Source organism: Nyctereutes procyonoides, unplaced genomic scaffold, assembly GCF_905146905.1.
Source record: "Nyctereutes procyonoides isolate TBG_1078 unplaced genomic scaffold, NYPRO_anot_genome, whole genome shotgun sequence".
Lineage (NCBI taxonomy): Eukaryota > Metazoa > Chordata > Mammalia > Carnivora > Canidae > Nyctereutes > Nyctereutes procyonoides.
This window is the reverse complement of record NW_026575135.1, coordinates 37,500,609-37,517,593: the sequence shown is the minus strand read 5'-3', so window position 1 is coordinate 37,517,593 and position 16,985 is coordinate 37,500,609. Positions and strand designations below refer to the sequence as shown.

General features: G+C 37.5%; 1 protein-coding gene across 9 annotated transcripts in view; it reads right to left on the bottom strand.

Annotated features, from left to right (window-relative positions):
• BNC2 (basonuclin 2) overlaps positions 1 to 16,985 on the bottom strand; it is a 444,196-nt gene that overhangs the window by 287,042 nt on the left and 140,169 nt on the right. For 7 of the 9 annotated variants that reach the window (XM_055302015.1, XM_055302012.1, XM_055302013.1 and 4 more), the window contains exon 2: positions 11,789 to 11,989. The exons of the other annotated variants lie outside the window; for them this stretch is intronic. In XM_055302015.1, the coding sequence (XP_055157990.1) occupies positions 11,789 to 11,989 (201 nt within the window). The remainder of the gene's footprint in view (positions 1 to 11,788; positions 11,990 to 16,985) is intronic. 9 annotated transcript variants of the gene reach the window in all.

The window sequence follows — 16,985 nt, the reverse complement described above, 5'->3', positions numbered from 1 at the left end:
ACACTTCTTTTGAAACCATCTCTTAAGGTACTTCTTAAAGAGATGATCCTATGGGACAGCATGCATATAAATGTTCACATTATTTTCTTTACATCTTGATATAATCTAAGACTAAACTTAATCTCTTTCTTTGTTAAATATAATACCTCTAGAAAAAAAAATTAAAACCCCTCGATTGTAAAATGACAAAAAAACAGGAGTGCCTCGCTGGCACAGTCGGTCGCAACTCTTGATCTCAGGGTCATGAGTTTAAGCCCCACATTGGGCAAGGAGCCTACTTAGAAAATTGATACAATTCTTTTTTTTAATTTTTAAAAGATTTTATTCACTTATTTGAGAGAGAGACAGAGACAGAGATCACAAGCAGGAGACACGGGGTAGGGGCAGAGGGAAAGGGAGAAGCAGGCTCTCTGCTGAGCAAGTAGCCAGATGCCAGGCTTGATTCCAGGACACTGGGATCATGACCTAAGCCAAAGGCAGATGCTTAGCCAACAGAGCCACCCAGGCACCCCCAAAAATGATAAAATGTAAAACAAAAAAAAAAAGGCAAAAAACTAAAACAAGAATACTAGGTAAAGTATAATTCGTTACATTCATGTTGACTGGTCAACTATAACATTTTAGAAAGGGAATTCTATGAAAAACCACAGTAATTCCCACCCATGATGACCAAAGCTTTATACTGGTCTCCTCAAGGCAGCTATAAATACATAAAGCAGTTCTAGAAGACTCCTGATTTTGTTATTTTTGTTTGCACTTTATTGTTTTAAGATGAAAAATGAAGTATGAGTGTTTGATATTATTTAACCTGTGTTGTATTGGAGATTAAGGTACTGTGCTCACTTAACTCCTTCCTTCTTTCTATAAAATAGGCTTATGTTGAGGCTCAGGTCAGCATTCTGCATTTGTTTAAAAAAAAAAAGTACAGGACTATTGACATCTAAAGAACAGTAGGTTATCAGAACACTCAGAAGGCAGGTTTGACTGGCTGGTTTATTTTATTTATTTATTTTTTTAAAGATTTTATTTATTTATTCATGAGAGACAGAGAGAGAGAGAGACAGGCAGAGACAGGTAGAGACAGGCAGAGGGAGAAGCAGGCTCCATGCAAGGAGCCTGCCTGACATGGGACTCTATCCTGGGTCTCCAGGATCAGGCCCTGGGATCAAGGTGGCGCTAAACCTCTGAGCCACCTGGGCTGCCCCGACTGGCTGGTTTATTGAGAAATTACTAAAAATAAATTGTTTGCACAAGTTAAAATAACCAACTTCTCACTTTTACCAAAAGGGTGTTTTTAATATAATGAACATCCAAGCTTCTCTGACCATGAGAAAACCTGGAATATATTATACATGCATGAATGTGGCCCAGGATGCAGGATATGAGATGTGCTTGCTATCAACAGATTAACACTTCATTTTCATTACTCTAATCTCACCACAGGCTGTGAACACTCTCTTTTTCTTATTTGAACAACAATGGTGCATGAAAAACCAAGCTGACAGGCAGGCAGGGTTCATTAAATGCATAAGGCCTTTATTCCCATAACATGTCTCACCTGTATGAAGCCAGGGTTCGGGCTTCCAAGCTGGCTACTGAAACAAGCTCTCCCAGATGTTGGACTTCCAACTCTACCCTTTTCCACTTAATTTATGATAAATGTCAAAAATAAAGTAAAAATGGAAAAACTATTTCCCCCAATGAGCTCTATTTAGTAGATAATAGAATTGGTAACATATTTTAAGATTTATTCAGTTTCATGATTACTTTCCACAGTTGCTCAAGAGAAAAAAAAAAGTGGCAAGGAAGGGAAACAAGGAGACATTTGAAGTTTGAGTCAAAGACTCTCATCTTGGTGTCTCTAACCCAAGCTTAGTTTTGACTTGTATGAGAACTATAGTTTGTCATTGATTTAAAATAAGAATCAATCAAGCTATTTCCAAATGAATGACACTGAGCTTCACCAAAAAGCTATGCTCAAGGACCAGAAAGCTACAAGGTGTTAGGAATCATTACAATGAGATTCTTAAAATTCCTATGGGGGGGGGAGCGGAGAGGAGCCATCCACACACTCATTGCATCTGAGGCAACCATTAACAAATCCTCAACAAAACTAGAAATAAATCACTTGATTCTCACAACCAATGGACAAGTGTACACTTTCTGCATGTCTATGTACCATATATAAATGCACTACTATGTAACAATATGAATTTTTAAGTATGTTTCATAGCAACTTAGTAAGTCTTTCCACAAAGTCTAGAGGAGGCCTTGATTTGGGTTCTTTCTGGTACTCTAATTTTATACCTTACCTAAAAAAAGAAAAATAAAAAAAAAAGCAATATTAGATAAAGCAGCAGACTTTAGGTTTTGACAAAAGGTCAACAAAGAATGTTTGTAGGCATTCTCACTGAAGGGACCCTTTCTTTTGTTTTTTTTTTTTTAAGATTTTATTTATTTATTCATGAGAGACAGAGAGAGAGAGAGAGGCAGAAACACAGGCAGAGGGAGAAGCAGGCTCCATGCAGGGAGCCCTATGTGGGACTGGATCTTGGAACTCTAGGATCATGCCCTGGGCCCAAGGCAGACACTTAACCTCTGAGCCATCCAGGTGTCCCTCCCCCCTTTTTAAGATTTTTTATTTATTCATTCATGAGAGACACAGAGAGAAAGAGAGAGAAGCAGAGATATAGGCAGAGGAAGAAGCAGGCTCCATGAAGGGAGCCTGACGTGAGACTCCAGCATCACACCCTGGGCCAAAGGCAGGTGCCAAACCACTGAGCCACCCAGGGATCCCCAAGGGACCCTTTCATGAATATGCTTAGTGTATAATTTTTGCCCATATCTCACAAGTGGCCTCCCAGTCATGTCCACTGCCCTCTAGCACTGGCAGAGGGCACAGGAGTGGCCAGCTTTACCTATACCTGATTAGGTACCCCAAACAGCCATCCTAATGATTTAAGTCAATGAAATCTTTCTTGCTTAAATTTTAAAAGAAGGAAAAAAAAACATTATTAAAACCCTACTAATGGAGGTACTCATTTTAATATTGGTTTTGTTATTATATTAAGCCAGCTGAAAGCAATTTATTTTTGGCATGTAAAATATTCATTATCCTAAAATTTTTCTTTTCAAACCCCTCAGTTCAGGCTCCCTGATCATCAAATATGGGTCCTAAAGAACTGTCTAGAGAACAAATAGAAACTTAAAAACTCCTTAATAAAGTTGAAAAATTCATGACAGTCACACAAAAGCACAGCAGGTATAATACTGGAAGCTATGTCTTTCCCATATAGAATAATATTTTTTAATCTTGTCAATTTTAACAATCTCTCTACCATGTAAGACAAGGAGTTAAAATTTATTAAAAAACAGTGGTGAATCCTCCTGTTATGTATACTGCATGTTTTCAATTTCTTAATGTCATCCATTACTATTAGTTCTGCCATCATTTTAATTCCCTTTTAAAATGTTTCTGTTAACTCTTATTAGCTGCAGTTTGTTTCAGAGTCATACCTTCCACCTACTGAAGGAAAACTTTACATGTTTTCTTCCTTCTGAGGATATGCTTTCTTGTACAGACATAAGTCTAACTGTATAAAATCATAAATCCAAGAGTAACTTTAAAAAAAAAAAGAAAAATAGAAAAGCAAAATCTCTTTTCAGCTAAGTACTTTCTTACACAGGCAAAGGATCAAATTGAGCTGCCTTTCAGCGCCTCTGAAGGATAAGCCTGCGCCCCTGGTTAGACGTTTTTATCATGCCCTTACTTACCGAACCCTTACATAGCAAAACTTGGGACAGTCTTCTTGTCAGCACTTAACACACAGAGGACCACAACTGAGGGTGGCACCTCTTCTCCCATACCTCTAACAGAATAATGTATTGGCAAAAAAGTCAATTTGGTTACTGTTACATTTCAGGTGTATTTCAATTCTTTACTTAGGATAAAAAGAGCCAATGCAAGTGGGGAGAAATTCATAAAAGGAGAGAAAAAGTGAAAGAGAATAAAGTAAGAAAGAAATCAGGTGTTTGGGAAATGGAAACAGGAAGAAAGGACAGACTAACCATGTATTTATGTCATTAACTAAATTGCTGCCAATGAAATAGAAATGAGACTTAAATCAACCCTTCCCCCTCAACAACACACAAACCCTAAAGACAGTAGCAAAATAACACTGCAGTCCAAAAGTACTGAGTAAATAAGATGTCAGATATGCTCAAGAGAGTCAGTGTTTCAATGAGTAACTTCCTACTGTTCAAGATTATTTTCATTTTCTTAACAGGAAGAAATGAAAAACTGATGGGCTTAATTAAAGAAAAACAAAAGGATATTATTTCACTGTTAAAGGATCAATTCTTTTTTTTTAATTGGAATGATGATTAATAAGCTAAGAATCTGATTTCTAAGCTAGCCAGTTGGAGTAATGCATTGTTGTTCCACAAGCATTCCCATTCAGGAAGACTCTGCGATGAAGAAATGATACAGTGCTTCTTCCTCTCTTCTCCTTATCTCTGACTCTGTGACATGAAGTGCTACACAGAGTGTTTGAACAAAATGACACTGCACATAGTCCTCATCGAAGTGAACTCCAGTTATAAATTCTTCACCTTAGGGTCTGAATGTATACCATGAAATTTGCTAGGCTTCCTACGGGGAATGCAGAAATTGAAAAAGAAGCGACACTTCTATTTTTCCTATTCTCTAAACTTTCTTTTAAACCTGGGGAGGGAAAAGGCAGTACAGGTCAGGCTCAGTGGGACAGAGGTACTGTGACTGTCACAGTCCCAGGCATCATTTTTGGGATGTCATCTGCATATTAAAACTTTCTTACAGCTTGAGTTGCTCAGAATGTTTCTTTCAACTTCTTCTTCTTGCCTGTTTACTAGTTTACCTTGTAAGAAAAAGTCCCCTCTTTCACACAGTGGTTTGCTTGTATGTCTAGATATGAAGGCCATTATTCCTGAATTATACCTCTTTTCCTTTGTTTCTCCAAAGCTTAAAAATAGATGTCAAAGTTCCTTGAAAGGGTCTTTGACTCCTTTTCTCCCCCTTGCCCCCATCCTTTAGTAGATGAAGATCACCAAGCAAAATGTGGAAGCCAGCTGCTTTTCAGGGAAATAAAAATGGCATCAGCTTTGGCAGAGAGAGGTGAGATCAACCATTTCCTACAATCCCCAAACAATCTCCTGACCAAGATCTAGAGAAAGGTGGTTATGTAGCGGCAAAAACATACTACGAAAGGTACAGAGGTATGAGAGGATTTTCATGTGGTGAAGAATTCATTCTACACAGATAACAAACCAGGCCCCAAATCTCATGTGAAAGAAAATCTTGGAACCATTATATTCCATGTTCTTTGGACAGTAACAAGTGGGAGTCCCAGACAAAATTTCTCACTGAAAAAGTCATCCCATGATTCACTCTGTTCTCCCTACTACCACAAAATTCCCTGCCAATATTCTGTGAGAAAAAAAGGAGTTAATTCTTAGATGGATTAAAACACCAGGATTCAAATTATGGACACAAGCTAAAGTAAATTCTAGTTTCTTCTTGAATTCTTTTTGAGATATATATATATATATCCTAAATTACTACATAATGATGCACAGAGTCATTTATAATTCTAACTTAGTATTTGACCATATATATATATATATATATATATATATATATATATATATATATATATATATCTCAAGAGTCCCAAGCTGAGAAAATACCTCTTAGGTTGTACAGAGTCATTAGCCATTCATGTTTATAAGGAAAATCCTCTTGAAACCTTTGCAGATTGATATGGGTAGATGCCCAATGTAAGTTTCTTTAAGTATGTGTAATGCACATAAGGTGGGAAGGGAGAAGCGCTAGAATTTTTGTTTTTCATTGAAGTGGATGACGCCAGCTCCCTATCTGTAACGGTCTGTTCCTCTGGAATCAGCTCCCTGTGTCACAACGACCTGGCAAACTTGAATGCTTTCACTATCACTGGAGTCCTTGCAATCCTGCTTTGGCTGTGACCCATTCACTTTTGCCCCAACTTCTCAGAGATGCCTTACTCAGCATCTAATTAGTTAGGGAGGATTTGCCGCGGCTCTTAACCCTGACACAGGAGTGGGAGGATGTGCTGCTGTAGTAGCCTAAATCTGTACTGTCACTACATTAATCAGATTTCCATAAAGCCATGCATGAGTAATTGGATTTATCACTGAATATTAAGATATACTCATAAATATAATTATAAAAAAATACCCACAATTATAGATAAGATATCTGCACCTGTAAGGATTTATTTTTCAACTGTGGTTACTTGATTTACCTTAGCACAAGACTTTAACAATTACACAGAGTGCCAGTTTGAAGTTAACAGAAATAAGAGAAAAACAACTTCAAAATGATCGCCTACTATATGTTCAAATTCACTCAATGTGTTGAAAATAAACTTGAAATTTGTGTACAGGCTTTTTTAACACATATACACATCTGAATATGTGCATACTTCACTTGCATTAACATGTACACAAATACCATGAATATGACCCTACTACTCTCCCACTGCATTACAAATTAGACAGTATCTGTTAAGTGAAGTCTGCATGTTATACACAGACTTACAAAGTACGGGCCAACACACAAGCACTTGTCTATACTACAATTTATGTTTTAACAATCATACAAATATTCCTAAATATTCCTATTCCAGCATTACATCATCAGAATGGATGTTAGGAATTATATTTGAATATATGTCTATAGTTGAAACTTCAAAATAAAACATATTATCACTCAAATTTGAGAAGGGAACTGAAATTGTAGGTAGCAGCCTAGTAATTCAACAGGCTGAAATTACATGCTTCCTAATATAAATATTTTCACATCAAGACCATAAGTTTGGTCAATTTAAGACATGATTACCAAAACATACCAACTGTAAGAAGGGGAGTAAAAAGGGAGGGAAAAGTGCAGAAACCTAGGGATGGATGATGCCTGGCAATGAAAGTCATTTTCAAAGACCATTAACTATCAACTGCTTTACTCAGGGCTCTGATTAAATAAGAATATACATCCCATGTTAAAAGGAATATCTCTACATGAGTAGGATAGAGTTTAGAATAAATATGTATTATACACACAATAAAGAAGAATCAAACCACGATATACAATTAGACATATGACTTCTAAGAAAAATTGTATATGTGTCTTTTAAACTGTTAGTGAATAAACATTTAAATTATTTGAGGGTGGGAAATAGGAAGTCAGACAAAACCACCATTTCCACTTTAAAATATAGATTCAACAAAATGAAACTGTGTTTGCCTATATGAATAGAAAGAACTAAAAGAGTACTGGGAGAAAAATTCATATCAAACATGCTTTTAAATGGATTCCAGCAATGTTATTATATATTTCCTACAATATATTTTATTTATCATTTCTCTGAAATGTGCTAGATTTTATATTAGAAAGAAAGTTTGCTTTACTCTGTCATATCTCTGGTGAGCAGACACTCTAGTATTAATGTAAATCGTTGATTTAATTTTTAGCTTTCTTGGTTTGCCCCTCACCTACCTAAGAAATGATTTCTCTGGTGATAACTAACACATCATGCTAATGAGAGAATCTAATGCACAATAGAAAAATGTCACTACTAATAATATTTGCATGAAGTTAAATAAAGCAACTGTAAGAGAATGTCAGACAGTTGTTCTTTAATAAGACACAGTTTCACAATGAAATTATGTTGTTAATTTTGTTACATCATTGGGTGAATCCTAAATTACTACATAATGATGCACAGAGTCATTTATAATTCTAACTTAGTATTTGACTTGTGTCTGAAAAGAGACCTTATTAAGGGATCTACATTTTATTTGAAACAGGTTAAATATACCTCACCAATAATAAAAGGTAAATGCCCCTAATAATGTGTAAAACATGGGCTGGAGCCATTTACCTGTTACAGTTTCATGTCTGAAAAGATTTCAAAATATATTAGACTACTGCATGCCTTGAAGTAGCTACAAAGAATTTTATTTGATAGTCTCTCAAATGTAAAAAATATGTACAAAAATAGAAAAATCACCTTTTAAAACCTGATTTTAAAAAAAGAAAAAGAACTTCCACAAGCAGACATTATTTTCTGCTTTTAACAATACTTAATGAGGTTAAAATGGGCAAAATAATGTTCTAGACTTCTGGAGATTAACACAGAAGATGAGCAAAGGGTTTCTGGTCATTCTCGATCTGTCACTGATCAAAGTAACTCAAAAAAGAACTTCCTTTACAGAAGTCAAGAGTCATGCCCTTTAAGGTTATCAAATATTGTATGGAAAAAAATTATCCTTTTTGAAAAATCTTACTTAAACATGGGAAAGATGCAGAAAGGAAAATGGTAAAATGATCATTATCTTGAATATAAAGGAAACATACTTTGTTCCACTAAATCTAAATTAGCTTCAGTCTGTGATGCCTTTTTGTTAGTATTAGACAGACAGATTTACATATAAGCAGATCCAACTTTGCTCATACAAAAGACAAAGAGTTTTATATCCCTACTTCCTAATTTACCTCTAGAAGACACAAGACTAGATTATTAAACTCCAGTATTCATGAGACATCGCTACAAGTTTTGCTGTAGTTAAATAATACTGATGGTTATTTCTCAGTAACTCGGTTTTGAAACCTGCTAGCTATTCAGTCTTTTCTAGTATTTAAAGAAATGATCTGGTAAATTCTATAGTTTTAATATTTTTACAGAAAACTTTGAAATAAAAAAAATAGACCCAAACAATCCTTTTCATGACTTAAATCAATTTTTTCTTAGAAATTAAAATAATCACAATACAGAAAAACCTCTTTATACAGAATTCTGCATATTTGATTAAACTGGACAAACTTTTACCTGTAGTAAAACAAAAGCTGGCTTACTGTGTATACTGAAACTAGTATTCCTTGAAACTGTTGGCTTCAAGAAAATCATTTCAAGAAAAGTGTCTTTTCTGTGTGCACAGGCACACACAGTCACACACACACTGAATCAGCATTGCTGATAAACTATAGGCAAAGAAAATAAGCATATTTTAATAACATGTACAGCACATATATTTTTAGATTTACACAGTCTGAATTTAGGTTTACACAATATTTATACAAACTACCATGTCATCCTGAAGGAGGAAAAAAAAATACACATATACAGTCTTCACACGCTTTCCAAAAATGCATAGGAGGTAAACATTTAGTAACCATGACAGAAAAAGGGGGGGGGGTGTCACTAACTATATTAAAACCAAAAAAAACTATATATATATATGTGTGTGTATATACACACACACAATATATATATATATATAGTTAAATCACAGCACTTTTTAAAATTGTTATTTTTCTCCCCGTATTTTATTACCCTGTTTAGTAAATGGCATAATACTATGTAGTTTTATATAACATCCATTATGAATAAATTATCTCCCTATATTTCTACTCTTTTCATATAGTCAACTGATGCCAAGACACATGCATGCACACAGGTAGAGACAAAATAGATCTTTACATATTCACAAAGTCAAACAACTGAATCAAAGACACCATAATAGCTTGGTTGTGCAAGTTTCTCTCTCTGAGTGATTTCAAATTATTTTCCTAATTCTGATCAATCATTTACTTTTATTAGTTTTTTAGCTAAAATGTTTTCCATGACTTAAAGTCTCCTTAGATTCAAATCTACTTGGAAATGGGCTAGTGCCAAAGAAGCAATCTAACACCATCTATGTGGTTCAATAGCCATTTATCAATTGATCATTATCTCTATCTGGTTTTATTAACTCTTTTCTAGCTAGAGGGAGACCTAAACCAATCTTCCCTTCTCACACACATGACCTTCGCTAACTCAAGGAAAAACCCTAAACGTGACATCTAATTTTTTAAAGTGCGGCACAAGTTGCTTGTTCCTACAGTTTCACAGAGTGAAAACACGCTGTGTTACAAACACAGAGAGAGCCACCCAGGCAGAGATGTGCCTCAGAAACACACCTCTCAAAGCACTCTACAATGACAAGGAATATCTCTGGGAGGAAATGAACTTTTTAACTTGCAAGAATGGGAAATAGCTCATTAAGAGTTGCTTATTGGGTTTATGTTGATTGCATTTAAATCCCAGCTTACTGTATCAGCAGTAATCAGGGTCCCTCTACAGGATATGTCAAAATACACCTTATTCAAATGCCTTTATCCTATCTAGAACGGCATAAAACTGTTCGCTAGCTAGATGCTACAAAACCCTGGCTCTGTGCACTGGCTTTTGCAGATGTACCTCTAAACTTCTGATAGTTTACAGCCTAACAAATTGTTTTCTTTCTTTCATTACCAATAATTCTTAAAAATCTAATTAACTCAATAAAGTATGTAATTCTTATGGTCTCTTACCAGCAAAACAGATTTTAGAAAAAGACAGCAATTGCAGTATTTTTTTTTTCCAATGAGTGGAACAGTACCAATTTCTTAACTGCCATCTACTTAAAATCCAAGTGTATTTGCCAGTAATACTTTTCATGCTGTGTGGAGGATACAATCACGCTAACTCTTTGCTTTGTGTGGGTTTGGTGTAGGCTTTTGAACAGCAAGACGTGTCTAGGAGGGAGGCACCAGGGAACTTCCCTCCCTCGCTTGAGCACAGTCCAAGATGAAAGTTTCTGGGTTGTTTCCCTTCGCTTCCTCTCACCCTCGCTCCCCCTCGGAGCCGCAGAGCCAGCAATTGTGCAAGAGGAGCCGGGCGTGCAGGGCGCGTATCACCAAGCGCATGGTACGAGCCGCCGGCTCCGATGATTAATTATCAGTTGCCGCCGGCCTCGCACTAACACGTCGGCTTTCCCGGCAGAGCCAGCACACCCGGCCGCCTGCAGCGCGGCCCGGACCGAGCAGCGGCTTTAGGGAGGACGCGGCGGCTGCGCCCGAGTGTGAGTGCGCCGGGCAGCGCGCGAGCGAGCAGGGACGGACGGGCGGACGGGCGGGCGGGCGGGCGGGCGAGTGTGCGGGAGCCGAGCGCCGCGGGCGGGAGCGCAGGGAGCTGGGACCGCGGCACTGCCGGAGGAGGCAGGCGGGCGGGCGGCGGCCGCGGCGGGTGCAGAGGAGCTGGGACCCGCCGGCACTGCCCGCCACGCGCGCCGCCGTCGCCGCCTCCTCCTCCTCCGCGACCCTCCGCGCTGGCAGCGGCTCCTGCACAGCCTCCTCTCCGCAGGTCGGAGTCGAGCTGCTTCCAGCCCCGTGAAGTCAGCGGGGCTGTGCAGAGGGGCCCCTACATGTTATGGCTGTTTGTTTGGAGAACCTACTCTGTCTGAGATAGCACTTTGACGAAGTGATTAATACAGATAGACCGATAACATTTTTTGGGTGGTGGCTTTTTTTTTTTTTTCGATCTTAAACAGAAAACAAAGAAATAAAAGTCTTCCCATGACCCAGGCTATACTGTGAAACTTTGCAAAGAATGCCTTTGCTTTGCTTTTACTTCAGTATCCTTTCCCCCTTTTTCTTTTAAGGAGCCCTCAGGGAAACCATGAAGTAACCCTGCACATTCCAACACCACAGTTATGACAAAACAGAGCCTAACTATGAAGTGATCAAATTTTTAAAAATGTTTAGAAAGAAAAATAACAGAACAAAAGTCCATATAACAATTCAAGGTTTCTTTAAAAAAAAAAAGAAAAGAAAAAGAAAGAAAGAAAGAAAGAAAGAAAGAAAGAAAGAAAGAAAGAAAGAAAGAAAGAAAAGAAAAGAAAAGAAAAAGTAACTTACCTGTTGGGACATTCTGAATAAGAGGTTAGTATCAGCGTTTTGCCATGTCCCCATGAACCCTGGTTCAGCCGTGGTCGTTCTGGTTCCGAACTGCATGGAGTTGTCAGTCCAGGAGGCTCTTAAAGTCAAGTCTCTTGCCCTCTTTGGCTCTCTGTCTCTCTGTGTCTCTCTTTCTCTCACATCCACTTCTGCCTCTTCTGACTGAAAAGTGAAGGTGGATTTTTTGAGCCTCTTGGCAGCCAGTAGCAGGAGTGTGGTGTAGTTAAGAAGCTGGCTGAACTGTGCATTTCATTTGGGAAGGGGGAGATTTGGGGGAGGGAGGGGGTCAGAGCTTCTTTCGCACCTTCTGCACAGATACCCCTATCATTTATGCATAGATTGTGACTCCCCGAGCTTGCCTTTGCTCGGTTTAACAGCTGCCTGTCAGGTGTGCAGGCAGCACTGGAGACCCAACCATCAGCTTCAAACTCTCAGCCACTGCATGTCATTGGATAGCAGAGCTAAGAGTCAACTGCACTGTTCCACTGTCAGGCACCAAATGACACCCTGCACTAACCCCTCTCCAAACACACAGATAGATACACACTTAGGCACACTCCAAGCAGTACCATGCTCACGGACGGCACACGGGCTGAAGGGAAGCTGAGGCCCTTCCCAAGGAAATCTTCCCAACAATGCTTTTGGGTGTAACATGCAATATCTGACATCAGTCTGTACTTTAACATTTGTAAACTGCTCTGCTTAAACATTTTTTTTTCTAATTACACTGCAAGAAAGAAACATATTCAGCTCTAAGAGAATGTTAAGTTCGTTCAGTTGTTGTCTAAATGTTAGCTCCTACAAGTCATATTGTACGTGCTGGCCTATTTATAACCACATATAAACTCCTAGAGAAAATAATGTACATAGAAACTTGACCTTCCACTCTGAAAAATAAATAAACCTAGCAGTTTTTTTTTGAATATAGAAGATGCACAATAAACATTTGCAAAATAAATACATACTATTTAATATCCAGTTCCTCTGGTCATTAATTATTAAATTGGATGTTAAGTAATAAGAAATTGAATGGCAAGGGAAAAAAAAGTATACCTTTTCTTAAAGCTCACAAATAAAAAAAAAAAATCCTTTGTTAAAGTTCCTGGATGAAGCATCTACAATATCCTCTTAAATCATAAAAAAAAAAAAAAAAAAAAAAAAAAGGAAAGAAAGAGAAAGAAAAAAAAAAGATGAAGAAAAAGAAGCCTGTCCCATTTTGGGGAAAACGTAATGAATATAAAAATTCCATTTTTCATTCAAGATTTCTATGGAAAATTCTATAACATTTTTGTGCCTGATGAAATATAACCCGGATAGCACATTGTATTTTTAATTAAACCAGTTTTAAAAACAAAACATCTATTTATTAGTGTTTATCTACCTTATTTATGGAAAAGCAGAACTGAAGAAAATGCAGTATACATAAACAGTAACTTCAAAATGGAAAGCTAAATTCATGTCATCTCATAAAAGTAGTCAGCAGGAAAAAGCCATCCTTCCTAAACTTAAAATATAAGGAACATTAATCTTCAACCACCTACAAATATCGAGGACAAATGTACCACTCTCCTTGCTCCTCCTTAACTCAAGAATAACAATAAAGCTTACTCTCTGAAACAACAAAAGAAAAAGAAAAGAGCTTCAATGGCAGCTCTGTGTCATTAGTGGACAATGAGAAAAGATGAGAAAACGTACACTATGTTGACACAAATGTGCCTTCCCCTCTAGAACCGACATCTCCTGAAAGCTTTTCTGTTAAACTTCCCTCCGGTTCACCACCATTAAGCACAAAAAAGTCTCAAAAGCAGCAAATTCAATATCTGAGAAGAAACAAACAAGAACCCAAAGAATTGTTGCCTTAAAATATATGAAGTCCACCTGTGGTCAATAAAAATATTCTTGAGGGGGGAGGGCGGAAAAGCCCCTATGAGTCAATTGTCAACAGTGACTGTACCTTTACAGCTAGCTATTACCCACTTAAACTCCCTCTAAAATTTGCTAGCCTCTTGATTTCTGAAGTGGCACTCAGTGCCTCAGTCAAGCTGCCTGCTCAGCTCCTGACCTTCCCACTAATGGCTGTTATTTGTGGGAGGCTTAAGGACACTGTCAATAGCAAGCTTCCTCCTCGCTCCTCTCAGGCTCTGTTGTATCGCTTTGCCTGCGTGTTCTCTCTCGCCTGCTTCTTGCTCTCCTGCTCTCCCCCTCACACTCCCCCCTCCTTCCTTCCTCTCTCCTTTACTCCGTCTTCCTCTTTTCCTAGCCCCCACCCCTTTTTTCTTTCAGTCCTGCAGTCCTCTTCTTTCCCAGGTATCATCCCCCCACCCTGGCCCCAACCACACACACACACACACACACACACACACACACACACACACACACTACAAAAATCAACTGGCATGCAGCAGCAAGCACCTGCAGTAATAGACTCTTTTATTAAAACTGTTATTCTGCAAGACTTGAAATTCCCCATGGACCGGGCCATGTCAAAGCCGATATAATTAACTAGAGGCTCAGCAACGGATCAATTACCAGACAAGCAAGTGATAGTGAAATCAATGAAAGATCATCAGCCACATTATCAGTGTTGCAACTCATTAGGGCAAAACTGAGAAATGTGCTCAAAGCGAGCCCAAGCAAGGTGGCATTACAAAACAAAGGGCTAATTTGGAGACCCTGCTGTGAACAATCTGTAACAGAATTAGCCTTTTTTCCCCCTAAACTGCACAGCTCCGTAACTAAATGTGACAGACTGAGAGAAGCAGTTTATTAAGACACCAACCCCAAGTTTATTTAGTTCATAAACTCTCTCCTAGAAAATCAATACAGTCTGTACAGGGTTATTAGGCTGACTAGCTAATACATCCAAATCTGGTCTGCCCATCCAGCAGTCTTCTAACAAAATGCTACCCAGCATAGGCAAACTGAGCTCTTTCAGATATCAAGGCTTGAGTTTGCTCTAGATCAAACAGGTCTGCAGTGTAACTAGGACCCGCATATTAGTGCCAAGGCACAAGCCTCAAAAGTACCAGGATATCTTTCTAAGGTTTAAAAATTTTCACAACAAATCTATCATTCCATATTGCACTTGCTAAATGGAGTTGATAAAACAAAATTTTAACTGGTCTGTGTAAGACTAGTTTACAAAGAGGACAAGCCTTGTAAGAGACAACAGTCAACCCAAAGTCTTAACAATAAATGAATCAGTAAACTAAAATAAACCTCAAGTGTGTACACTTGCTGTTCTTTGCAGATTTTAAATTCTGAATATTCATTTTTAAATCAAGTTTTGAAAATACAAATTAGACTCCTCTAGAAGTCCCCAAAATACCTGATTTGAACTTGCCACTCACTGCCACATATAAACACGGCATACAGAATCTTTGATCTTAGGCTAATTTTCTATCCAGCAAGAAGGGCAAAGGTACAAAAAATGAACCTACAAGGAACAAAGAGGAGTTCTGATTTTGTCCGGTGGCTAGCCAGTCTATAGATTATGGACCAGCTGTCTGGAATCATTTGGATTAAAATTATTTAAGGTGAGGGGGTGGAGGTAGGCATCACTTCCATAGTAATTGCCTTTTACTGCCCTGATTCCATGTAGTTCAGGTTAAAGAACTACAAATTACTAAAGGCTATGTGCTGGCTTTCCCACATTTACTGATTGTGAGAGACCATGAATTTAAGAATACACCAACCAGGTCCAAATAGAAACCAAATTATTAGAAAACATTATGGGAATGTGAATACCTTCACCTCACAACAACACATAGCAGATACACACAAAAACTAAGAAACTGAATGCAGTTTACAGTGTTAAGACAGATTGGAGAACTGTCAGAAAAAACAAAAAGATAACAATTTTTGGAAGTGACTTCTGATGTTTATGATGTTTTAACATTTAAAATGTTCCAAAAAAAGGATTACACTATTAACATGACTTCGGTATACTGGCTCTAAGACACTAAATCCTAACCTTTAAAACAAAATCCTAAATTCCAAAACAAAAGTACTTCTTTTTACAGGACTTTATTAAAATCCAATTTATAGATTGCTATAAATAAACATTTTCCTCTAATTTTTGAGCTGGTACCTTATTAAGCATTTCATAACTCATGTTTTTGAGTAATCTATAACAAGTTAAATATATATAATCTAAAGCTATGCTGTAGATGCCAATGTTTTAGATAGTAATTAAAAGTTGTAATTACAGAGAAATTGTATTTTTTAAAACCTTTTTGCATATAACTACATACTGTGCATGTACCCTCAATGAGATCCAATTAGTTGCAAAGAATTTGCATTTCAGTTAGTATGGGATAACAAGACTATAGGGAGGCACAATGCAATTCCACCAGCAGAGTAAGGAAGTGTGTTCTTTCTTGTTAGCTCTGTAAGCAATAATTCCCACAACTGACTGTTTAAAATGTTACTGATCTTTTCAATATTTCAGTATTGAGGTAGCTTTAAGTTTTTCCCTCCATTAAAAAAAAAATCACAAGTTGGTGAAAATATCAGCCACAATGAATACTTACAGAAACAAATGAACAAAGGATTTTGTTTTGTGTGTATGTTTGTGGGAGTTTTTCTGGAGGGGGAATATTGCATACTTTTTCTCTTCCTCTTAATACTCACTGGTAATTTCTTTAAAGCACATTGCTTTCTTAAAATAAGTTCCATAACTGGGGGCAGGGAAACCTCACTGAAACCGTTCTATGTAAATATATATGGTTTTGTGATCCAGGCATGTATCTAGTACTCTGAGAAAGTACTCAAGGCTTTTCATTTCTTCTAGTTATGTTTCCAACAATGTAAATCCTAAGCAAATATCAAATAAATGTATAATTTATATACACAGTATAACAAGCATCTCTAGGACTTCTGCTGGTTCACGGAACAATACCTGTAAATTCCCTGGGTTCAGTTCAGCAGCTGTTAACAGATTCTGTAATCTGTAATGACAGTAAACTGGCCTTTGCTCTTCTTTTATTCACTATTCATTTTCAAGGCTAGGTTAAGTACAGAGCTGGGTTAAAGATCAGTGGTTTTTCATGTGACACATGCTGGTATTCATCTAATGGCTTGTCAAGACAAAACTGTCCCTGTTCTTGCCAAAATAATAAAAATGACGCTCCACATCGCATGACAATCAGCACTTCCT